The sequence below is a fragment of the Primulina eburnea genome, chromosome 12 (assembly GCF_022965805.1).
Source record: "Primulina eburnea isolate SZY01 chromosome 12, ASM2296580v1, whole genome shotgun sequence".
NCBI classification, from domain to species: domain Eukaryota; kingdom Viridiplantae; phylum Streptophyta; class Magnoliopsida; order Lamiales; family Gesneriaceae; genus Primulina; species Primulina eburnea.
In genome coordinates this window covers 6135556-6161183 of record NC_133112.1, presented here as the reverse complement: position 1 = coordinate 6161183, position 25628 = coordinate 6135556, and the positions used below count along the sequence as shown (strand labels likewise).

General features: G+C 37.8%; 1 protein-coding gene and 1 pseudogene across 1 annotated transcript; both read right to left on the bottom strand.

Annotated features, from left to right (window-relative positions):
- Positions 1 to 2704: 2704 nt before the first annotated feature.
- Positions 2705 to 4004, bottom strand: LOC140807954 (probable E3 ubiquitin-protein ligase RHB1A). Its single transcript, XM_073164915.1, has 4 exons — positions 3934 to 4004; positions 3350 to 3783; positions 2839 to 2948; positions 2705 to 2737 (listed from the first exon to the last, which is right to left on the bottom strand). Exons 1-4 carry the CDS (start codon positions 4002 to 4004, stop codon positions 2705 to 2707), a joined length of 648 nt encoding a protein of 215 aa, XP_073021016.1.
- On the bottom strand, positions 3562 to 25419 carry LOC140807609 (signal peptide peptidase-like 2; annotated as a pseudogene).
- Between the last annotated feature and the right edge of the window lie 209 nt (positions 25420 to 25628).

Genomic DNA, 25628 nt, shown 5'->3' with positions numbered 1-25628 from the left:
TTGTTTTATAATTTTATGCTTTTTTCCAATCGATAATGAATTAATGCTTATTTTTCGAACGTATATTTTTTATCATATTTTGTTTTGATTTCGGATTTTGTACACGTCGTTGTTCCTCATTTTTCAGATGTTTTTCCATCAATTATCAATGCTACTGGCTGTGCGTAACTTGTGTTCAAACTTTATGACACATTATTTTTAGCTGTCGATTAATTATTGCTCTCTTTTTTGCTTTATTAATTATAATATATGGTTGCCTACGCTGAACCAAGATCATGCACTACAAGAAAAGTGGGTTTCCGCAGCGTGCAATATGCGCCGCGGAAAGGTATGCACGCTGCGATGCACGCAGTAAAGTTGAAAGCCGTCTTAAGTTTGACACTATTGGCGGCGTGCAATTTACGCTGTGGTTTAGTCTATGAACGGCGTGCAGAGTATGCTGTTGATAGTTAAACTATTGGCAGTGTGCATATGTACGCTGTTAATACAACATTCTGCGGCGTACACATATATGCCGTTAATAGTTATAAAACAGAAAAACCTTAGCGACGGTTTACGACAAACCGTCGCAAAATGGCGACGGTTTAAAACCGTTGCTAATTTAGCGACGGTCTTAAAATGTAGCGACGGGCTTATAATTTCGCGACAGTTCAAACACCGTCGCTAAATTTTGCGTCCATTTAAAAAAAAATTTACTTTTATAATTTAATTAATTTTATAAAAATACAATGCAACTATAATAATATACTCATAATCTGAATTAACAATTAAAAAATACTCATGATCTTAATTAACAATTAAATAATTTACCAAAAATTGAAACAAAAACAGAAACTTAAATCGAAACTTAAATCATGTTAGTGGAGAAAATTTTAAGTGTTGTGAAAAAAAATGCAACGGAGATCGGGAATAAATAGAATTTACGATTTTTTAGCGACGGTTTGTTACTAAACAGTCGCCGATGTAAGTCTATTAGCGACAGTTTTCAAATCGGCGACGGTTATATTTAAACTGTCGCTAAATGTGGACTTAAATCGGCGACGGTTTCTTGTAGACCGTCGCTCATTTAAGATTCGAACTCATTTTCCGCGGCGTGCTTATAATATGCATGTCGTGAATAATACTATTGACGACGTACGATTAATTTCGGAAAATCATTTTTCTTGTAGTGATGGTTCCGCCCCTGTATATACACATGCTTTACGAAATTAATCGCCCTAAATATATTTTGGTAAAAGGATACGATGGAGTAAAAGTTTGGTGGACAAATTCGTACTCGATGAGAATTACGTCGCAAACTCAATAATCGAATGAGAAAGACGAAGCTTTCACGTAAAATAATATTAGATGGAAATGAAGTGAGCTGTCTAGTCCAAGAGAACCCTTGCATTAATCCAATGGATAAACACACATTTTGGAGTGATAATATTTTTTAAGTCCATTCCAAAGGATGAATAATAAGACTTTTAATAATTAAAACAAAAAAACAAGTAATAAACATTCAACAAAAGTGTGCAACTTTAATTTAAAAGAATAAACATCATCTGATTCTTATGATAAGATCTCACGAATTTTTATATCTGACATATATCTACGATGAAAAATAAAAAAAATATTTTTTTTATGGATCAAATCGAATCAATTAAAAATATGTCTCAAAAAATTGATCAGTGATGATTATTTAATATGAGTTTGTGTTATTTAAAAATTATTTAAACATGAAAAAATAAATAAATAAAACTCACAACTACTAAATTGGGATTTGGAATATGAATTATTCAAATACGTGGAAACTCAATCAAAATGAAAGGAGTAATAAAATAATTTAAAAAGAAGTATAATTATGCAATAATATAGATTAAAAACCCTATTCTACTACAAGATTTTTTCTACTATTGAGCAAATATTGTATGTACACACTATTTAAATAATATGAGAAATAGAGACTCGCCCATTTTTACTGTACTAAACAAATATTAAACGATCACTTGAAATTTAAATAAAAACTTCAGACAGTCTATGGATCGTACTTTTCAGACGGATACTTATTTTGTCATCATGAAAAATATTACTTTTATAAGAGTATCTGTAAGATGAGAACAAAGTCGTGACAAGTGTATCTACTCAAATATAATGACAGAAGTCTAATTCAGTATTTTGTCACAAAACCAATATATTCCAACACCTCCATCAACTTCTAATAACTACACCAACGGAGGTCAAAACATTTTTACCAAGATTCCTGCAAGCTGGAATTGACAGCATTAAAAGGAAGGGAACAAAAACTGATACCCATACTCATGTATCACTTAACTATATGTATGAAAAAAGAGATGAAACGCAATCGTGTAGCATGAAACCTGGAGCGAACATGGCAAGGAGAGGGTAGCAAATGGTCTGGACAACGTTCAGCACTCACAGCCAATGTTCATCTCGTCATCTCCTATGTGCTTGTGCATTTATTTACGCACATATATATGATTGAAAAAAAGGTTGTTTTTTCGCAAACAAAATCCATTTTTTAAAAAACTTAAAAGCTGGTGAACTCCTATGAGTGGATGGAATCAGTATATAAACAGAGGGGAAAAAAATTAGAAAATCACAACCAAGCCAGGGACAGCAACTGGGCACAAAACGGAGCTGCTCCCATGTATTTGAACATCTCGAGTTCTTTTAGAAGACACCAATTGAAGTACTCTAATAATTATCCTCCCATATTAGGACTGAAGACCATTTCCTGCATTCAAGAAACATCTAAGTAATGCTTTTGGGATAAAGAACTGCTCCATAAGAAATGGAAATCGGCTATTTATGATGATAGTTAGCAATTTTAATAACCTGATCACAAACAGGACAGGTATCACTTCTTTCCATCCATTCCAGTATGCAAGCAAGGTGAAAATGATGATCACATTTTGTGATGATTTTTGGGTTCTCCACATCATATCCTGCAGTGATGCGAAAGAAAGTGATTACTACAACAATAGTCTCAAAAAACTAGAGCTATTTTCGGGTATCCAACATTAGTTATATGTTAACATCCCCTAAATGCAGCCTGGACATGGGGCAACAGAGACTATAAGACATACAAATATTGGCGTGAGACGCCTGGATGTAAAGTAAACAACTAAACTGGTAAAGGAAAAGAATGTACCTACATGAGTGCAAACACATGACCTCCTATTCTAATCCTAAGAAAATTATATATTACTTGTCCAAAACACTATAGGAAAAGAAAATGGCTTAACTTTAAATAAATAAGTTTACAGTGTTCATTCGTTAGAGAGAACAAAACACGAGCCATGAGGGAAAGTTCAGCAGGGAGTTACAAAGGTAATTTTTGTCAGACCTTCGAAGCAAGTGGGACAAACGTCTTCCTCATCTTGCAGCGGTGGAACAAAAGGTTCACTGGACTTCTTAAGTTCGCCAGATTTGTTGTCTTCCATTTCTTTTAAAGCTGTAAGCTCAATATGTGTTTCCATTTTTTCATCAGATTCCAGGTTCTTTAACATAGCATCCAAAGTACTACCAGAGTTGGTATCTCCAACCAGTTCAGTGTTTGTGCTTTGCAAAGCAGTCTCAATCTTATTTCCAGAACTTTGTTGATGTACTGACGGGGTTGGTTGGTATCTTACAATTGTTTCATATGGTACAGGTGCAGGTGGTGGCCGGTAAGTATCTGCGATAGTGGTGTCCAGATTTGTATCCACCAAAAGTCCAGTAGAGACTGTCGCATGGTGAGATGATAAGGGCTCACGCTCTTCAGAGTTCAGAGACTGGGTGCTGCGAGTAAAACCCCCACAAGAAAGAATCAAATGATATTGGTGAACAAAAATTAACCATAATAAAATTGGTGATTTTTTAGTTGTGATATATGGGGTGACGACAAATGTAGCTCATAGCTGAACAAGAAAATTAAAAACCAAGACTTACTAACCACCACCTGCAATATCGAATCCAGAAGAAACATAGAAAACGATTTCAAAACCATGTTTTTTAGTCATCCAAAAGCTTTAGCAATTAAACCTAATTTTCCAGGGAGAAAATGGACATCAATATTTATTCCTACCAATGAGATATGTAGAGATCTTAATATGAGGCAAGAGAAATCACTCACATGAAAGTATGCAGGCGACCTATTGAATTGAGGACTCTTAGATGCACAGCAACAACAGCAGCCTCCCATCACCTATTAAGCTTTAATTATCTTTTGTGTCCAACTAGAGGCGCCAGAAACTTGGTCATTGTCCTCCCTCTCTCTACACACAAAATAGGAACACCATGAAGCAAAAGTAATGGAAAATACCATATTGAAAGCCCATACTCAGTTAACAGATGTACAAGTGCCTAACTACTTAAAAAGATATTAGCTAAGCTACATTCATTATAATACGATTCTTTAATTTTTTTAAAAAGAAATATTTGAATACGATTCTAAGGATCATGTGTTACAGTAAGAAACCTAAGTATTAAGAATAAAATAACATCAGGACAAGCAACAAGCAACTAAATTATCAAGACCTTTTCATTAGAGCTTAAACCACGAGCCTGCAGATCACGAGGCTCGATACTTTTGAAAACATATACTCAGATGAGTTACTCAGAAAGTGAATAACCAAGAGTGACATACTTTCAAAAAGGTTAATCTGTAATGAGAACTTTACAAGTTTCAGGTTCAATCTTCCTCTAATTTGTGTCCACCAAGGAATTTAACATTTTTCTAGACCATAAGAATGAAGTCGGATTTATGAACAGTCATAATTATTTTATTTTATAATCCATTTACTACAGCGGATTCAAGGTTTCCAAGCGGATTTAGACATCGTCCATGAACAAGTATTCCCCATGGTTGTTATCATCCACCTTCTTCAATAAAATCAGCCATCACCCACCTCTCACCATATTTTAAATATACACCATTTCCCCACAACAATCCACAAAACCCCATTAAAAAATAATAACTCGTGCATATGCATATAAAAATGTACGTATGCGTGTGATGGTGTATGCTGCTGTATACAAACATACCTCTTGGCTGGATTGAATTAGTGGTGAATGAAAGGAAACCGACTTTGGATAGTTGGAAACTATTAGGAAAATTTTACTCTTTTTTTCAAAATTCGTATAAATAATATCAATATTCCCAAACATGTTGGATATGAACACGTCCGAACCAGTTCAGAATACACGGGACGGCTGGTTCCGAGGACTTTGAATTTTTTTCGAGCTGAACTCGAACTCAATACCATGAAAACAAGAAAATTACACAGATGAAAAAATATAACTTTCAGAAATTATTTCTTCTTCCGTGAGGACATTAATCGGGAGAGGACAAAAAAAAAAAAGAAGAGACAAGAACCTTCTTTGAACGTTGATTTGGTCTTTGTGAATAGATTTTAGGAAAAAATTTAAACAGATTTTGTATAAAATTAAAAAAAAAAAATCATATTCGCCATCAATGGTATCGCCTATGAATATTATATATTATACAATGCAGAATATATATAAGCCAACTGTTAATTCTACATTTCTATTAGGAGAAAATAATAATTACAAGAACCATAAATACCATACCATCAAACTTCAGCAGGAAAAACTCTACAGGTTTCGGCAAATATGTTGGAAGTACTACAACTAGTTTATAAAATTATGTGATACAGATTTCTCATACTTAGAACGATTCTCAGGCAGATTCGAGACGAACATGTGGGCGGGGCAGATCCTTTCCGGTTCACCTATTGTCCAGAGAATCTTCAGGTCCCTTCTTTTTTTCCCGAGCGCTAGAAACGTCCCTGCATCATGAATCCCATGTTTTATTATCCTTCAATGTAAACACAACAGCAATGATTTTTGTTTTGGTGTTTTCAGTGTTCGAAATTCAAGAAATATCTCAATCTTATTGATATTGGATATGAGTCTAGAATATAGTATATGATTTCTAACACAATCTATCTACAGCAAGTACACATTTAGTTACCTAATGTAAAAGGGACGATGTAAAGCAATGCTGGTTGGCCATGTCCATCCATCAAGTTCAACGCCACGTAAGAGACAAGAAGACCTGCAATGAATGTCAAAAGTGTTAAAAACACGTAACTACCATCGAAGTTGTTTCTACATAGACAATGTACAGTACTTCTTCGGATAGTTCACCATGTAGAAATGCATTCTTCACATCGAATTGTTGCAAGGGCCAATCTGAATTGGCAGCTAAGGACAACAAGACTCGGACTGTGTTGATTTTAGCTACAGGGGCAAATGTTTCTGTATAGTCGATCCCATATGCTTGAGAGTACCCTTTTGCCACTAATCTTGCCTTAAAACGTTCGATCGTGCCATCAGCTTTGTATTTCACGGTAAAGATCCATCGACATCCAACTGTTTTTTTTCCTGCAGGACAGTTTACAAGTTCCCAAGTTTTGTTTTTTTTGCAAGGAGTTCATCTCTTCATTCATTGCTGCTTTCCATCTTGGATCAGTTAAGGCTTCCTGCACACTGTTAGGTATAGATACAGTAGATAATTGATTTACAAATGACTGATTTGTTTTTGACAAGCGATTACCAGACATATAATGGTTCATGGGATATCTTACTTTGCTAGTCAATTGAGGTTCATATGTGAGTTTTGGAGTACCTCTAGTAGAACGTGGTGGTAATTGTCTCAAAGATGATTCAGACAATGTATGAGGAACGTCGTTGTCCTCATGATGTTTTGTTGTGTCACTTGATAGAGGCTCGTGATCAAATGTATCATGACTTTCTGGGTCGTGCCGATTCTCACTTACTTCATTTGTATCGGGAACTTCAATTCTGTCTTCATTAAGGTTATGTACGAGAGTCTGGATTTCCTCAAGACACTCCCCCTGAAAAGCAGACTCGGAAAAATACATTATATCTTCATGGAACACAACATCTTTAGTAATAAACATTCGTTTAGTAGGAGGATGATAACATCGATACCCTTTTTGATGATCAGCATACACATTTTAAGGCTCGAGGCATGAGTTTGCTACGTTGATGTGTGTGAAGGTGAACATAAGCAACACATCCAAAAACATGTGGAGGTAAGTTAGAGACTACAGGTGCATCAACAGCTTCTGTAAGTGCCTGAAAAGGTGTTAGAAAATTGATAGATCGGGATGGAACGCGATTAATCAGGTATGTGGCAGATAAAAGAGCTTCTCCCCAATAACATAATGGCATGTGGGCAGTGATTAATGAAGCACGAACAACCTCCAACAAATGTCTGTTTTTTCGTTCAGCCACACCATTTTGTTGAGGCGTGTTTGGGCAGCTGGTTTGGTGAATCGAACCACGACTCTCCAAGAATTGGTGAAGGTTGGAGCAATTATATTCCCTGCCATTGTCACTCCTTAACACTTTTATTCGAGCATTGTATTGAGTATGGATAGTTGTATAAAATTTTTGAAACAACGAATTTACTTCAGCTTTTGATTTCATCAAGCACAACCAAGTCATTCTGGTACAATCATCTATAAAAGTAACGAACCAACGAGATCCACCCAATGTAGGAATTTTAGATGGTCCCCAAACATCAGAATGGATAACCATAAAAGGAGCTTGACTTTTATTTAAACTTAGAGGAAAAAAAATGCGATGACTTTTCGCAAGTTCACAAACATCGCATTTAAAAACAGAAATATCCAAATTTTTAAATAAATTAGGAAATAATATTTTTAAATAACCGAATGAGGCATGTCCCAACCGTCGGTGCCAAAGCCAAATCTCTTTTATTTTCCTCGATGTAGCATAGCTTTCTACTGCTAAAACCTGCTGCAATCTGTTTGAAATGTTGGTCTCCAAATCCAAATAGTAGAGTTTCCCCTTTTTAACACCACAACCAATCGTTTGTCGAGTCTGAATGTCCTTAAACACACAATAGTTAGGCCAAAAAATTACAATACATGATAGAGCTGTAGTTATTTGAGAGACCGACAAAAGGTTATAATCTAGAGACGGGACCACCAACACAGAATCAAGATGCAAATTATTTGAAAGATGTAAAGAACCTTCACCAACAACTTGAGTAGTGTTGCCGTTGGCAGTGGACACCCATTTTTGTGAGGATGAGTTAAGGTTTGGTAATTGAGTAACATCGAATGTCATGTGGTCAGTAGCACCAGAATCAATTATCCAAGCATTATTCAAAATATGTGAAGAGATATTTAAGACCTTACCATTTGTGTTTGCAGTTGTTACCAATGCAGATGTTGTTGGAGTGGCATCATCTTTTGTATGTTGAGCAATCGCTGCAGTAGATGGCCGTTTAGAGTTCTTATGGCGAGTGGGGTCCCACCAATCTGGATATCCAATAATTTCAAAGCAATTACTTTCTGAATGTCCCGTTTGGTTGCAATGAGAGCAACTTGATGTGGATTTGCTTGATCTTTTGAAGCTCTTAGGATAGGTGGATTTTGGCCGCATGTTGGATGGTTGTTTGAATTGATTTCTTGTTATCATAGCGGTGGCTTCAAGTTTCTCATCATCGTCATTCAAGGTAGCGAAGCGCAAGGCTTCACGACGAACCAAGGAGTAACATTCTTCTAAGCTTGAGAGAGGTTCCTGACGTAGAATTTCTCGACGGATTGGATCAAAATTTTTATCCAAGCCCGCTAGAAATATATGAACCCTTAATCGTTCGATGGATTGCTTGTATGCTTTAACATCATCAGGATCTTTCATGATCACTTTATCACGATGGTCAAGTTCCTGAAATATTTCTATTAGCTGTCCATAAAATAAGGAGAGAGGTGTGTCACCTTGCTTGGCTGAAAATGCCTTTTGGTGCAAAGAAAAAACTTGCATCTCATCGCTACCATCATAAAATACTTTGGAAAGTGTACTCCAGATTTCACGCGCAGTAGGTATACGTAAATATCGTTTCATAATGTCTGGAGACATGGACATCAAAAGCCATCGTTTAACCTTCCGATTTTCTGCATACCATTTTTCATATCCCTTCTCTGATGTTGTAGGTGGAGTTGTTTCTCCGATGAGATAGGAGAGTTTTTCTCGTTCAGCAATATGCATCTCCATCAACTGAGACCATACATCATAGTTTGTTTCTGTAAGAATAATGCCTGCATTGAAAGCACCCTCTGATTGAACAATAACAGGTACAGATTTGGGTCCAGAAGACCCACTTTGCTCTGCCATTTTTGTGATTTTTTTCAACAAACGTGGATCTTCTCACATAGAAATTTAATGTTTGGCTAAAAGACAAGTGAGAAACGGAGACATAGTGTGAATTGGATTTAATGTTTGGCTAAAAGACAAGTGGGAAATGGAGACATAGTGGGAATTGGTGGTGTGTGATTGTGTGTATAGTTTCTTTTTTCTTCAATAGGCTCTGATACCATCTTAATAAGAATGATGATAAATTGATATTTCCATTGTATTCTGAAATAAAAAAGATACAGCATATATAGGACTATTCCATCAATCAGTTCCTTAAAAACTCGTCCATGAAATAACCTATATTTATATAACAATATGCATATCTTTTTACCTAGGAAAGAATATCAATTATTAATTATGCTATATCTCAACATCTGATCGAAGTTCTAGAGTGGTCGAAATTTAGTGTGATTCTTCAGCAACATTTGATGCATCATTATCTGCTTAACTTAATGGATTTTGTTATCTGCTCATCATGGAATCGACGGGAAATATCCACTTCGTGAGTAAGCCATTAAGCTAACATAGAGGATATCAATCCGAAATTAGACGTGTAAAACAGTCGAGTTCGACTATAAAAAATTGAGCTTGAGCTATCTCAAATGAAGGTGGGAGCTTAGATCATAATCAAGAAATTTGTTATGAACATGCTCACGAGCACAGGTCAATGGTTTGGCTAGCAAAGGCGCTCGTACATAGTAGATTAATACCTATATCTTTATAATACTAATACATATATAATAATAACAGCTAACATAAATAATTAAAAATATTAATTTTTTATATTATTAAAATACAAAAATATTAAAAAAATCACTTATGAGCTAGAATGCTGGCTTGTGAGCTCGTGAACAATAACTGTTGGACTCGAGCTCAAAAAAACCTTAGCTCAATGGAGCCGGCTCAACTAATCTTACACCACCATTCAAAACATGAGTCAAATATATAATTAAGCTGAATCTCAAGGAGTAACCATTTAGGAAGACAAGTTTCAAGAAAGGTTTTGTTTACCTAACCCATAAGCAAGCATTGCCCATAAAAAGTATCCAGCTTGTAGGCTTTTGTTTGCTAACCAATCATACCTGCAACAGACAAAATAGATTGAGTAAAGGTGTGTAAAGGAAAAACAGATTTGAATAGAGATATAAAATCGAGACAGAACGAGGCTAAGTTTTCTTGCTTATAAAGGAGGGTTGCACTACCGAGTGTTTGCCAAGTTTATTTGGAAGGGAGCAGTACCGAAACTTTCTCTACCAATTTCACTCCACATAGCCATGTCACATACATACTAGCCGACCAGGCACGCATGATATGCATAAGTAAAATTTGAAGGGGCTGTTTCTCAAATATGCATAAAAATGCCACAACCGTAGTACATTAGTGTGGAAACTACTATGGACGTGAAAGAGCCATCACATTAAAAAAATGAACTGTTACGAAGCTAATCAATTATTAAAAAACGTTTTAACAATGTATTTTTGCAAATTCAAAGCATGACATACCAAGAGATAAGAAAATGGTCGGCTGCGGTGTTTTTTCTAGTATGTGCTAATTACACATTTCTTGGACCGTACCCATGTCGTAGTGGTATCACCTTTCTTCATAGTTGGAGAGGGGGATCAAGGCCTCGATGCCCACAAATCAAATCCATTTCTTAGATTCTTACAAATCGATGATAACTTGTGTTGACGGAACAGGAATAAGGGACACCAAATGAGTGAGAGAGAAAATCCATTTAGGTCCAAAACTGGATGCCATTACCAAGCCCTGGATTATCGACTACGGAGCATAACACCAACATGCCAGAAATTAACAAGTAAATGTAAATAATTCGAACCTAAGTGAAAATGCTACCACCAGTCCAGACAAGAGGATGTCGCCAAAGCCTATGATACTGTAACTACGCCATGGATCAAACATACGTGGAATTTTCAGAAGCATCGGTATACCATCCTCACCACTTCTGTCACCACGGGCAACCTAGAACGACGATAACAGTAAAAGTTCATCTCTTCTACTTCCTACGATTTTGGCGGATATGTAACGTGAATTATTGAGGTTAGTTACCCACCACAATCATCACACTCTCTTTGAAGAGTTTCTTGGAAACAAACACCCAAAAGAAGTCGTACATGAAGCGCAGCTAAGAAGGACAGTGCCCACCTGAAATAAAAGACTGAGTGTGTTACGGCGAGGAGAACACACCTTATGAATACATAACAAGATAATAAAACAAGAGCAATTCTATCAATTATTGACCGCATCGATTAAATGCCCAAGAAAGATTTCATAGAGGAATATATATGTATATTCGCGAGTTAAAAGATGAAGATATATTCTCTACTGTTAGCCCCAAATGTCCTGTATATCCAATGAATCATTGTAGAACATAACTTAATTCTATCCAAAAAAGTCAGAAAACCCATCAACTTTTCAGTAATCTTCCAAATGTATCAGATGAGTATTGATTGAACTGTACAATCTGAACTCTGTTCACGTAAAGTAGTTCAAAAAATATTAGCTGTGAACAACCCCATAATTAACAGCTTGAATAATAAAATGTGGCATTGCTTGATTCTGGAAATGAAAGCTATAGTTTCATTTCACAAGAAAGCAAAAAGTTGAGATTAAAAAGACGAGTAAGAACTTTCTGACACAGGACCTAGTTAACAATTAAATGTGAAAGCATTGAATTCCATGAGGGAAAGGCACATAAGGAAACATGATGTGATTTTAATAGCCCGGGAAATGTAAACACTCTGCAAATGCATTTTTTGGCGGTATATCAGTAATTACATTGCAGTAAAGTTTATTAACCAGAACTCTCTTAGATTTTAAATAAGTTATCAAAAGGAAGCATTAATCCAATAATTACAAATTTTGTCCCCTCGAAATATAATTTTTCATCTCACCCTTTAATGAGTAAAATTTAAACTAGAGAGTGAAGCATAGCAGAAGATCAAGATGTGCATAGCCTTGAATGTAAGTACAACAATCGATAGATGTTCAGACTTGATTCATGATGCATAGAAAAGTAATAAATCCAATACATAACAGCAGTATTGTTGTAGAATGAAGTGTAGATGCCAAATGTATGTCAATAAACAAGAAATGCTCTTCAAATTTGACAGCTTTCCTTCATACCCAAGTTTGACGAGTCAAAATTATTACCTTGAGATCAGGAATCTGAACTATCTGAAGAACGGTAATTATCAATGTAATTCCCTGAAAGAAAAAGATACCACAATTAATCATCAACGACAATAGCTTAAAAATTCATTCGAAAATAAATTAATCTCTTATTACAGGAACAAGAACATCTCTTACGCTAAAATATTCATACAACGAAAAAGGCAATTTATCTTGACGCAGCAAAAAAGAATGTTTATTAAAGCTTAACAAGCCTACCAAAAGTATTATCTCTTCATTTTGTTATTGATTTTGATTTTTGAAAAGGTAAAGGGGTTACATCTAGATCGAGACAAAATGCATCACATCTCTTACAGATCTAACTTTTTGAAAAAGTTATCTCGCAATAAGGTGCCAGGCTCATGATGTATCACCACATCCCATTTAGAAATCAATTATAAAATTGCACACGTAAAATTACAACATTTAACAAACCACATATCCAAAAACTTCACTATTTCGATTCCATCGATGTTCAATTTTCCCATCAATATCAAAGAGGTTTTTTCTAAAATAATCCCTTCATTAGTCCTGGAAAGAAAATTATCCTTCCATAGAACTTCAGAAGGAATACTTAAGAAAACATTTTTTTATTTAATTGTCCTGGAGATTTATTATTCCATAGTAATAAGATGACTAGCTCAAATAATCGTCTCTATTTCCATAAAACAAAAATAATTTGCAGGAGATTGACATTCAACTCTAGATCCCTCATGGTGGCGATGAATTGAGAGATCAATGATTTTACCAATAAAGGAATCTTAACATGGATTAATATTTACACTTACAAGTACATCTTGACCTATCCACGCAAAAGAGACCTCTCTGTACACAGCCCACACTACCGCAAAAGCTACACAGAATGGAGCAACAGCCAAAGTAAGGTACGAGATAGCCCCCAAGACAGGTACTTTGATAAATAAGCCACCAGCTCGCTTGAACCACCTGAAAATATAGTTTGAGCTTGATTTCTGTCTACACTGTGAAATTTACACTACCGGCCTCACTACTTGATTCTAGCTGTAGATAGTTCTGATGATGTATTTTTAGTAGTAACACAAAAAATAATCACATTCTTCTATCAAACAGGTTCAATCACATGACTCAATTTATTAATATAGAACCTACTGGGACATTATGGCTAGTTTTTGACAAGGTTACAAATGGCGGGAGGCGGTGGCGGGGTGGTCGGTGACCGCCTACCGTCTCAGCCGCCTAGGCGGTGCCCAGACAGCGCCTAGGCGGTTGAATTTTTTTAAGTACTTTTTTTATAGATAATCATGCAATATAATCATTTTTATAAAAAATGTGCAATTAAATAATGTTTAAGCATAAAATATAATATCTAGATAATGTGCAATTAATAAAGATTCATCATCATATAAATGCTATTATGTTAACAAAGTAATATAATTATTTTTACCAAAAAACTAAGTTTAAATTTTTTAATTATTTTTTTTGACTGCTGGCAGCAGTAGGCGGCGGCGGCGGCGGGCGGATTGTGTGTGGTGGTTGAGAGTTAAGAGTTGAGAGTGAAAACCAAAAAAATATAAAGAAAGTGAGGTGTGTTAGAGTTTTAATATTTAAAATATTTTTAAAATTGTTGACTAGGTTTTTAAAATTGTTGATTACAACTTAAAAATCTTGACTGACTGCCTAGCCCGCCTGCTAGCCGCCTGGACCCGCCTCCCCAACGCCGTATAGCTTGGACCGCCTAAAACACCCGCCTCATGCATAGGCGGTGCGGTCGAGGGCCGTCTACCGCCTAGGCACCGCCTAGGCTGTCGCCTCGACCGCCATTTAGAACACTGGTTTTTGAGTAGGGATCATTGGTTAAACAATTGCCAAATCAGAGAAAAATAACATACAGTAAGCAAAGTACTGTACCTTGATAACAAGGCAACCAAGCAAGTTTGCAAACCCTTCAGGAAAAGAAGGAAACAGAATTCAGTACAAATTTTGACACAAACAAACCAAATACAATTCAAATCAATTTTAACTCAACAATACCAAAATCATAAAATGTAACTTGGCTAACAGATTGCAATGCAGGTATATACAGTAAAAAAACTACTCACCTCCGCACCACCAATGAAATGAACCAGAATGACATTAGTTTGTATATAAGTATCAAGAAACATGAGGCGACAACAACAAACAGAACAGCAGATGTCGAGTTGATATCCACAACACTACTGCCGCCAGAGCCTTTAATGTTTGGAAGTTCATCTGAACCATCCTACAAAAAGAAATTAATTCACATGGCTGCTGATATAAAGGTCTTGAAGCTTATAATTTTTACTTTTAAGCTATCTTGCTTGAAAATTTTTCAGACCTTCAACAGCTTATCTTGCTCTATAGCTCCTTCTCTGGCACTCCATGCAGACCAATAAGAGGCACATAAGATGGTCCCAACAGCCATCAACCACAGAAATACTTCTGCTATATCAACAACAGGTCTCTTCGGAGAGTACAGCTGCACAGATAATACGAAAGATAAAGTGTCAATCGAGCTATATTTTCTTTAATATGTCAAAAGTGCTTGTGTATTATACAAAATGAATTAAAGCATTCACGTGAAACAAATGTGGCGTATAAAACTATATTCTGTTTAATTAAGCAACCAAACAACGATCAAGTCTTGCAACTTGAAGGAGAAAGGCATCAATTGTCAGCGAAGGATTTCAGGCACAATGAAACTACCATTTTGTTTCAATCCATGGTTCCCTACCTCTTTGCCACACACCCTACTACTTTCTTGAGGATTTGGACTAAATCATTTTGCATAATTTCTAAAACTGAACCATTTAAATTGTAGAAAGCTTAGTTTGGAAATGGGTATCTTTTATCGTTTAATATTTGAAGCCATGAGTTTAGTTCAAGATCATTAGATTATGGCAATGTGCTAAGAAATTTGTGTTTTGCATTTTGTTATGCAATTTTGTCTTCAACCAAAAAAAATAAATCAAAGGAGTTCAATGGTTCAACAAATTCTTTAAAAAAATCAACCCAATTGAATTTCACTTGTGAGCTAAGTCATATAAGCATTAACTTGTTAAAGGTGTGAAAGGTTTGAAATCTGGATATATTAATTAGGTTGTTATACAAGTAGTACCATCAGGAAAATGAATTTATGGCTTTGCTGTTGTGAGAAGCTACAGCACAAGTCGTGCAGCATACTGGAAAGGCATTTGCATAATGACATTAATGTTATTGGTTAAAACTAAACTAGGAAATATCACCTAGCACAAAAGTAAGTCAAAACACACATTCTCCTTTAGCACCAAGTTGAAATCACGAAGAATACTGATGATTTCTCCATATCCTGCGTCACTGTGACTTTGCTTATCGCCAGCGCTCGATAAGCTCATAACTCGCTTGCAATGGCATAGCATCACCGGACATCATTAACTTAAAGTCAATTGCACACCATCAAGAAAGCCATCAAGGAGGTCAATCAAAGCAAGAAATATATATCAAATGCGACAGGAACTACCAGTGGCATAGGACATGTGCAGCAGAGACTCAGATAGGCAAAAGAGTAATCGCTTAACAAAAAAATCACCTGATGAACCATTTGACAACATTTTCTCCAGTGTAGAACCAGCATCTTGAGGGAGCATGACAGCAGAAATGTGAATATCTAGATCAGTTTCATCAGGCTCACAAATCATCTTGTAGAGTTCTGAAGAGATAAGAGTTAGTGGTTTATACATAGAAAAATTTGGAAAGACGGAAGTAAATAGATATGCTTTAAGAAATCCTCCACTCACTGAACTCATGTACCAATTAACTTGATTTTGTCACATTTGTACCATCAATTTGTGATGCAAAATATGCAACAATCCAAAAATTATCAACAATATTATGTGAAGAAAGTTAGTACATGTAATTAGACTCTTTGCTCATTATCCTTAATATCAACCTAAATGTGAACCCAGTGTCTTTATTAAAGCATAAGCTTGGTCATGTAACAAATACCAGCAAGGGTACTGGTCATTTTCGTTCCATGTTCAACCTGGGAATTTAAAGTACAAACCATGATACAGAACTTTTTTGAACTATAATATGAGAAATTTTGAGAATTTTGGACCACCACAAAATAGCATTACAAACTGCAAAAGCACTCTTATAAAAGCACTGAAAATAAACTTTACCTTTCTGGTTATTTATGATAAGAAGTGCCGAAGCACCAGCAGCTTCAACGAATTTTGTTTTTGCGGTGAATTTGCAGTTACCTCGAGCCACCGTTATAACATCTACAGCATACTAAAAGCATAAAAAAATAGAAATTCAAAATTGGCATTGAGACGTATATTTTCTATCATAACAAACAAAAAATCAATGAAACCCAAGCAGGATGTCAACTAGAACCTTTTTCTTGGGAGGACCACAGCCATCCTGAGGGTCTGAAAGAGTTAGGCGAGTCTGGTTCGCATTTTTCTCCTTTGATACTATGGCTTTGCCAAATCTAGCACCACCGACAAACTTTGTGTCTTCCACGCCATTGATAAGCACGAATTATATAGCATTTTAGAGACTTTATTTTGTCGTATTCGTGCTTATCTGGCGTTTTTATTCCGAGTTTCGCGCTTATTTCGTCTCATTATGGCTATTTGCAGGTTTGACCAAAAGAGGATGAAAGCCAAAAAAATGAAAGAAAAGTCAAGCTTCGCAATGCCACGTCAGAAATACCCGGAAAAATAGCAAAAGGTGAACTCCCGGACCCATACACGGACCCCGTGTAAGGGTCCGTGCCTCAGAAGCCAAAGGAAGACACTTACAGAGTCTACACGGACCCCTTGCCGGACCTGTATACGGGGTCCGTGTCATTTAAATCCGAGAGAAGAAAAATCCAGTATGTACACGGACCCAGAGACGGACCTCGACACGGGGTCCGTGTCCAATATTCCGAAAAGAAAGTTTTGACCGAGTCTACGCGGACCCCTCTCCGGATGCAGGCACGGGGTCCGTGCCCTTGATATCAGATCGAGATTTTGGCGAAGATTTGCTCGTGATTTGGAAGGAGAATAAAAGGGAAAAAACCTAGACAAAAGGGGTTGTTGAATTTTTTAGAAAGCAGCCGACTTTGAGGCGGAAAAGGCACGAGCTTTGAGACTCTTGAAGACGGCGACGACTTGGGAGAAACGAGAGAAAAACAGCGCAATTTACACGCAAGATCCGCGCACCATCATTGAGAATTTCCCCTCTCTTGTTTTCTTATTTTTAGTCATTAATTCGAATATTAAATTTGAGTTTAGTTTTGAATTTATGGAGTAATTTCCTCTCGTATACAGAACTGGTTCATGGCTGTCCCTCTCCTCGAAACTACGACTCCTCTCATTCAATACTAGGCATGAAGTTATTTCCCGGGTGATCCAAAATCTAACAAATAAATTCGTTTATTAAGTGAAACAAGAGTTCTTTGTCTAAAAATAGTTCCATCTTACGTGAAAAGTGTTGTTAAGTGTGTGTGCAACGATGTGAAACAAAACTGACCCACCCCCACACTTTGAAATCGACACTGCCCTCAGTGTAAAACGATATAAGATGAACTATCAAGAATGTTAAAGCAAAAACACTTCCATGGACAATTGTCGAGTAAGTGGTGGAAATGTGGTAGAAATCAACAACTCCTGAAAAGCACGACATCGAATACACAAGGAAACGTAAAAAGAACAAGAAAAATACACAAACACACGATGAAACCCAAAGGAGAATAATCATAATTAATCATGTCTTATAACATCAGTAACAGAAAAGTAATGAAATGATCAAAGCTAGAAAACACTAAAATCCTCCGCAAGTCTTAAAATGACGAAGCTAACTACTCATCATCGGAGTCCACATCCATATCGTCAAGGCCAGATCTGGCACAGGGAGGCGCAAAAATATCGTCTGAAGAGGACTGAATCCCAAGATGGTGCTCGATGCGAGCCAATCAGTGCGGATGTCGTCCACGGAATCAAACAGTGATGAGTAAACCTGACGTCGACCTCTCGAGGGGCGCTGGCGAGGGGGCATATCAGCTTGAGGGCCAGCTCGGGGATCCATAGCCGCTTCTTCCTCCATACGATCTTCCCAGGCCCGATCATCGAGTGTAGGGGGAGGTACTGGGGGATCACGGGGATGAGGACCGATATGTCTACTCCCTGGATTTCGGTACCAGGCTCCCTATCTGAAAATGAAATACATCCCCTGACATGGCCTGATGTGTGAGCATCATCTGTGTAGAGGTGGGGAAGAGGGACGTCTCGCCAGTGAGATCGACGCCGTGGGCCGCTAAAATCCGGGAGATGATGATTGGAAAAGGAGATTATGGCCGCTTGTTCTTGGTGGGGTCAATACGTGCGACAGAGCGCATATGGGCGAGGATGATCGAAGCCACCGGGATCGCAGGTATAGACCCCAAGCCATTCAGCATCTTATCAATAATGTACAAATCCATAATCCTGACCTCGTTGTTTCCGGCCTTCCTCGGTAAAATGTTCGCTCCCGTGAAATAACAGATAAGGCGATCAAGCAACGGGAGGGAAGTGGGAAGGACGCTCGAGCGAGAACCGGTCTGAGAAGTGAAGTAGTGCAGACGACGTCGGGCCTCGGGGATCCGAAAAGTAATGTTAGAGAAGAATATGTCGAGCTGATTATGACTCACCGGAGGGCCCTTATTTGGCACATTCAACAGACTGGCAAGAGTTGCAGTATCAAACTCGATGTGCACCCCCTTTACAAAAGTGCGGACCTTTTGCAACCCAGTAATACTCTTGTCTTCGAAATTGGCATAAAATTGCCATACCAATTCGGGAAAGTAGGGACCGGTGATGTCCAAAAGTGATCCTTAACCAAACTTATCAAACTCGGCTCGGAGTGGCACCTCGGCATCAATACGGGGATGAATAGACCGCTCAACGATGACAGAATTCCCGTGAAGAGCCGAGTACCAGTCGGAATTCTCGATGGAGGTGAATCTAGAGGAATCAAACTCTACTCTGGCGTGTCCAGATGATTAGGAAGCACCGCTTCGGGCACGCTTATTGGTTAATCGACGAGGAGGCATTATGTTTCAACCAAATCACTCCAACAATTCGAGCGCAACGATCTACAGAAGATCGCAATCAAACAGAACCAATATACGCTAAGCCCAACACACCGCCGCTTCATTCCATTGTCCAAACCACCGCCGTCACCACCGCCAACCTCCGGTAAGCGTGGCTTTCCCTTCCATCCCATAGGAATATGCATGTGGGTGTTAGGTGTTATTCTTCGAGTTGTGGATTGGTTGGAATTTGATTGTGTCAAGGATCGCCTTGTTATTAATTGAGTCCGTCTTCGAGATAATTTGTTGTTGCGCGTTCTGGTTGTGGATAGATTCGCTGTGGTTATTGATTTATTGCGGTGTGTTGGGCTTAGCTTAAATTGGTTCCGTTTGATTGCGATCTTCTGTAGATCGTTGCGCTCGAATTGTTGGAGTGATTTGGTTGAAACATAATGCCTCCTCGTCGATTAACCAATAAGCGTGCCCGAAGCGGTGCTTCCTCATCATCTGGACACGCCAGAGTAGAGTTTGATTCCTCTAGATTCACCTCCATCGAGAATTCCGACTGGTACTCGGCCCTTCACGGGAATTCTGTCATCGTTGAGCGGTCTATTCATCCCCGTATTGATGCCGAGATGCCACTCCGAGCCGAGTTTGATAAGTTTGGTTGGGGATCACTTTTGGACATCACCGGTCCCTACTTTCCCGAATTGGTATGGCAATTTTATGCCAATTTCGAAGACAAGAGTATTACTGGGTTGCAACAGGTCCGCACTTTCGTAAAAGGGGTGCACATCGAGTTTGATACTGCAACTCTTGCCAGTCTGTTGAATGTGCCAAATGAGGGCCCTCCGGTGAGTCATAATCAGCTCGACATATTCTTCTCTGACATTATTTTTCGGATCCCCGAGGCCCTGACGTCATCTGCACTACTTCACTTCTCAGACCGGTTCTCGCTCGAGCGTCCTTCCCACTTCTCTCCCGTTGCTTGATCGCCTTATCTGTTATTTCACGGGAGCGAACATTTTACCGAGGAAGGCCGGAAACAACGAGGTCAGGATTATGGATTTGTACATTATTGATAAGATGCTGAATGGCTTGGGGTCTATACCTGCGATCCCGGTGGCTTCGATCATCCTCGCCCATATGCGCTCTGTCTCACATATTGACCCCACCAAGAACAAGCGGTCATATGCTCCTTTTCCAATCATCATCTCCCGGATTTTAGCGGCCCACGGCGTCGATCTCACTGGCGAGACGTCCCTCTTCCCCACCTCTACACAGATGATGCTCACACCTCAGGCCATGCAGGGGATGTATTTCATTTTCAGACAGGGAGCCTGGTACCGAAATCCAGGGAGTAGACATATCAGTCCTCATCCCCGTGATCCCCCAGTACCTCCCCCTACACTCGATGATCAGGCCTGGGAAGATCGTATGGAGGAAGAAGCGGCTATGGATCCCCGAGCTGGCCCTCAAGCTGATATGCCCCCTCGCCAGCGCCCCTCGAGAGGTCGACGTCAGGTTTACTCATCACTGTTTGATTCCGTGGACGACATCCGCACTAGATTGGCTCGCATCGAGCACCATCTTGGGATTCAGTCCTCTTCAGACGATATTTTTGCTCCTCCCTGTGACAGATCTGGGCTTGACGATATGGATGTGGACTCCGATGATGAGTAGTTAGCTTCGTCATTCTAATACTTGCGGAGGATTTTAGTGTTTTCTAGCTTTGATCATTTCATTACTTTTCTGTTACTGATGTTATAAGACATGATTAATTATGATTATTCTCCTTTGGGTTTCATCGTGTGTTTGTGTATTATTCCTGTTCCTTTTTACGTTTCCTTGTGTATTCGATGTCGTGCTTTTCAGGAGTTGTTGATTTCTACCACATTTCCACCACTTACTCGACAATTGTCCAGGGAAGTGTTTTTGCTTTAACATTCTTGATAGTTCATCTTATATCGTTTTACACTGAGGGCAGTGTCGATTTCAAAGTGTGGGGGTGGGTCAGTTTTGTTTCACATCGTTGCACACACACTTTACAACACTTTTCACGTAAGATGGAACTATTTTTAGACAAAGAACTCTTGTTTCACTTAATAAGCGAATTTATTTGTTAGATTTTGGATCGCCCGGAAAATAGTTTCATGCCTATTATTGAATGAGAGGAGTCGTAGTTTCGAGGAGAGGGACAGACATGAACCAGTTCTGTATCAACATTTCTTTCAATGCACGTAGTCAAACTTTTACTCATTGCTAGTGAATTGGTGAAATGTGAACTTAAAAAAAAAAAAAGATCGAACAACGATCCCTAGAACTCGTCTGATTAGCCCTCGAAGCGAAAATACGAACGATGGTGACTTAGGGATGATTTAGGCGATCTTTGGACCGTTTAAGCCTTTCAAGCCTAACCGATACATCATTTATTGTCTATAGTAACCCTTTTTGAGCCAATAAAAATCGAATGGTGTGTGTCGATGACACACAATTAGCCCTCATTCGTAATTTATTCGATGTCCCACATCAACTACCTGAATTTTAGCCTATACACTTTCTCCTACCTACATGTGAGAGAAATAAACCCCCTGTACACATTGAATTGTCTGAAATACCCCGATGATTGGAGAAATATGTGTGAAGGAGTCGATGAATCTTATTCAAAAAAAAAAAGAAAAGAAAAAAATAAAGGAGAAGAAAAGGGAGGAAAGTGTATAATATTAAAAACACCCGAAAAATCTGTGGGTGAAAGTTGGTGGGGAGGAAGAAAGGAGACGATAGAGCTCTGAAAATGATGAGAATACAATAATTGGTGATGAGTCAAAAGTTAAATGAATGTGCTACAGGAATAATTTTTATTTCTCTCACTTTTGATTCCCATATCTTTTATTGTAACCATGAGCCTTGGCCTTACGTTATAAGCTTAAAAAGACCTATTAACCAAGTCATCGTCGTTCAACATTTAGTAGAGAAGGGTATGAAAGTCAAGCATATGAGGCGTCTCGATAACAAAATGAAAATAAGTGATCAAGAAACCAAGTAGCTGGTGATGAGTACAAGTCTGACCTGCACACTACACACATCTTGTTCTGTTGATCCTTACTGGGTAAATGTTTGAATCTTGAATTGCAACGAAAACAAATCTTGTGAAATGCGAAGCGTGATCTTTTGACCGGGGGTAAAAGAGTGTGACAATTCAGAAGTTTTGATTGTGGTACTTGAGTTCTGAATCTGAGATATTTCTCATATTTATTTTTGTCTGATTTGTTCGAGGACGAACAAAGATTAAGTGTGGGGGAGTTGATAAGCACGAATTATATAGCATTTTAGGGACTTTATTTTGTCGTATTCGTGCTTATCTGACGTTTTTATTCCGAGTTTCGCGCTTATTTCGTCTCATTATGGCTATTTGCAGGTTTGACCAAAAGAGGATGAAAGCCAAAGAAATGAAAGAAAAGTCAAGCTTCGCAATGCCACGTCAGAAATACCCGGAAAAATAGCAAAAGGTGATGTGCCTCAGAAGCCAAAGGAAGACACTTACAGAGTCTACACGGACCCCTTGCCGGACTTGTATACGGGGTCCGTGTCATTTAAATCTGAGAGAAGAAAAATCCAGTATGTACACGGACCCAGAGACGGACCTCGACACGGGGTCCGTGTCCAATATTCCGAAAAGAAAGTTTTGACCGAGTCTACACGGACCCCTCTCCGGATGCAGGCACGGGGTCCGTGCCCTTGATATCAGATCGAGATTTTGGCGAAGATTTGCTCGTGATTTGGAAGGAGAATAAAAGGGAAAAACCAAGACAAAAGGGGTTGTTGAATTTTCGAGAAAGCAGCCGACTTTGAGGCGGAAAAGGCACGAGCTTTGAGACTCTTGAAGACGGCGACGACTTGGGAGAAACGAGAGAAAAACACCGCAATTTACACGCAAGATCCGCACACCATCATTGAGAATTTCCCCTCTCTTGTTTTCTTATTTTTAGTCATGAATTCGAATATTAAATTTGAGTTTAGTTTTGAATTTATGGAGTAATTTCCTCTTGTGATCGGCACCACGATAGGGACAAACGACTGATTTTGTTTATTCGTTGGATAGTTTGATTTATAAAGTTATTTTATGTTATTGATTAATGTTTGCGTAAATTTCGTGCTGTTAATCTGGCCAATTAATTGCATGTTTGTTGTTCAATCTTGACTCGAAAGAGAATTGATTGAATTTAGCTTCAAAAATATTAATCAACGCACGGTTAAACCGACTAGAAATAGTATTCGGTTTCAGTGTGCGATTTTAGGCGACAGCTGTAATTCTATCGTTGATAAATGCATCTTTGTTTAATTAAATTCAATTAGAAATAATTGGACTGTTAAATGAAAATAGGATTATAAATTCTAGAAATAGATTTATAATTAAATCAGAGAATTGCATCGTGACATCGAAATAATCTGTGGTTAAATAATTCCAATGCATGATATTAATCAGAGTTTGTTACCGTCGTGTGTTCCCGGTCATTTTATTTAAATTTGAAAATCCCCAAGTTCCAAGCTTCTCTGAAATTTTATTTTGGTCATTAAATTAGCATAAATTAGTTTTAAATTTGCTTAGTTTAAATAATAATCAAATCACCCGTTATTATTTGCCTAGATTAAATAGAATAATTCAATCTTCGTAATTAAATAATAGTCTCTGTGAGATCGATACTTGGACGTTCTGTCCAATTACTATAACTTGACCTAGTCCGCTTGCTAGAATTAATCTCAACCGAAATAATCGGTCAGCCATCAACCCAAGTTTGAACTTTTACCTAAATGGAACAGCTTTTTTGTTAGAAGCTGTAATATGTAAGCATTAATTAGAAATGACAGGCAAAATGCATCGACTAATGAGCTTCATGTGAAAGCATCTGTGACACATTTAAAACTAATGGCCATGTAGCTTACATCAACAAATTTAAGCTCCAAAGAACTATAACATGCAATTTTTCTTTTTATTTATACAACAACCACCACCTCTAAGTGTATACATGAAAGAAATAGAAAACTAGTCGGATATTATACCAATTTAATCACTTCACGAAAATTTCAAACAATCCTTTAACCAATCACTTAGATATACACCAGGAAGCAATCACTCTCCCTAATACGAAGATGATGAAGATTCATAATAGTGACATTCAACTTGAACATCGAAGCATCATCGCAAGCTCTCCCTCTCACACATGAACCTCAAAAATAAAATACGTGTTGATATGAGAATGAAAAAAACCTTCTGAATTAATGAGCTAAAAGGGAGACCAAAGTTGAGGGTCCATAAATAAAATTTAGCAGGAGAAAATGTTTATCGATACTCGCCAAAAAGAATGGTCACATACATAAACAGAAACAGTATACAGTAAATAGAACAATAAAGATCTAAACATATCATCAACACAAGGATGAACAAGTCATCAATAAATCAAGCTCAAATACAATCATAACACGAAACATCAAGATTCAATCTTTAGTAAAGCAACATAAAAAAATGACAACCCAAAGCACCAAAATATCCACTGGGCCCGCAAAAACTGAAGTAAACAGTAGAAATTTACACGCACAAAATCATTGGCACATCCGGGCTTTTTGGGAGTCAGATCGTCATCATGGACTGTCACCGGCTGTCACTCCATCTGGGATGTAAAAGAGCGTCAACAAAACAACGCGTATGAAAAATCTCTGAAATTCCATGGCGGAGCTTCAGGTTTTACGAGAAATTTCCTCTTTATTTCTTGATTTCACAGCATCGCCACCTCCAGCCAATTTACAGAAAGTTTTTTGCCGGACAAACAAACCAACAGAAAATCAAAAATAAATGAAGGGAATGCCTTCTCATTTTTATCTGAGATCAATAAATCATACACTGAACTGCGTAACCGTAAAATGAGAAAAGGAAGGCGTGACTGGAATTTACTGCGTTTGGACTCCAGGTCCGCTGCGGAAGTTGATTGTTCACAAGGACCAAAGAATAATATAATAATAAATATATGTTGTGAATAGTAGAGAACATAGAGAAGAGAGAATGATTTTTATGTACTTTATTCATCATTGGAGATCTCTATTTATAGAGTAGATTTACAGAACTTGAATAGGTAACAATATCAATAATCATCTATAATATCTTTTCTATAACACTCCCCCTTAGATGATTATCGACTCATTAAATTAC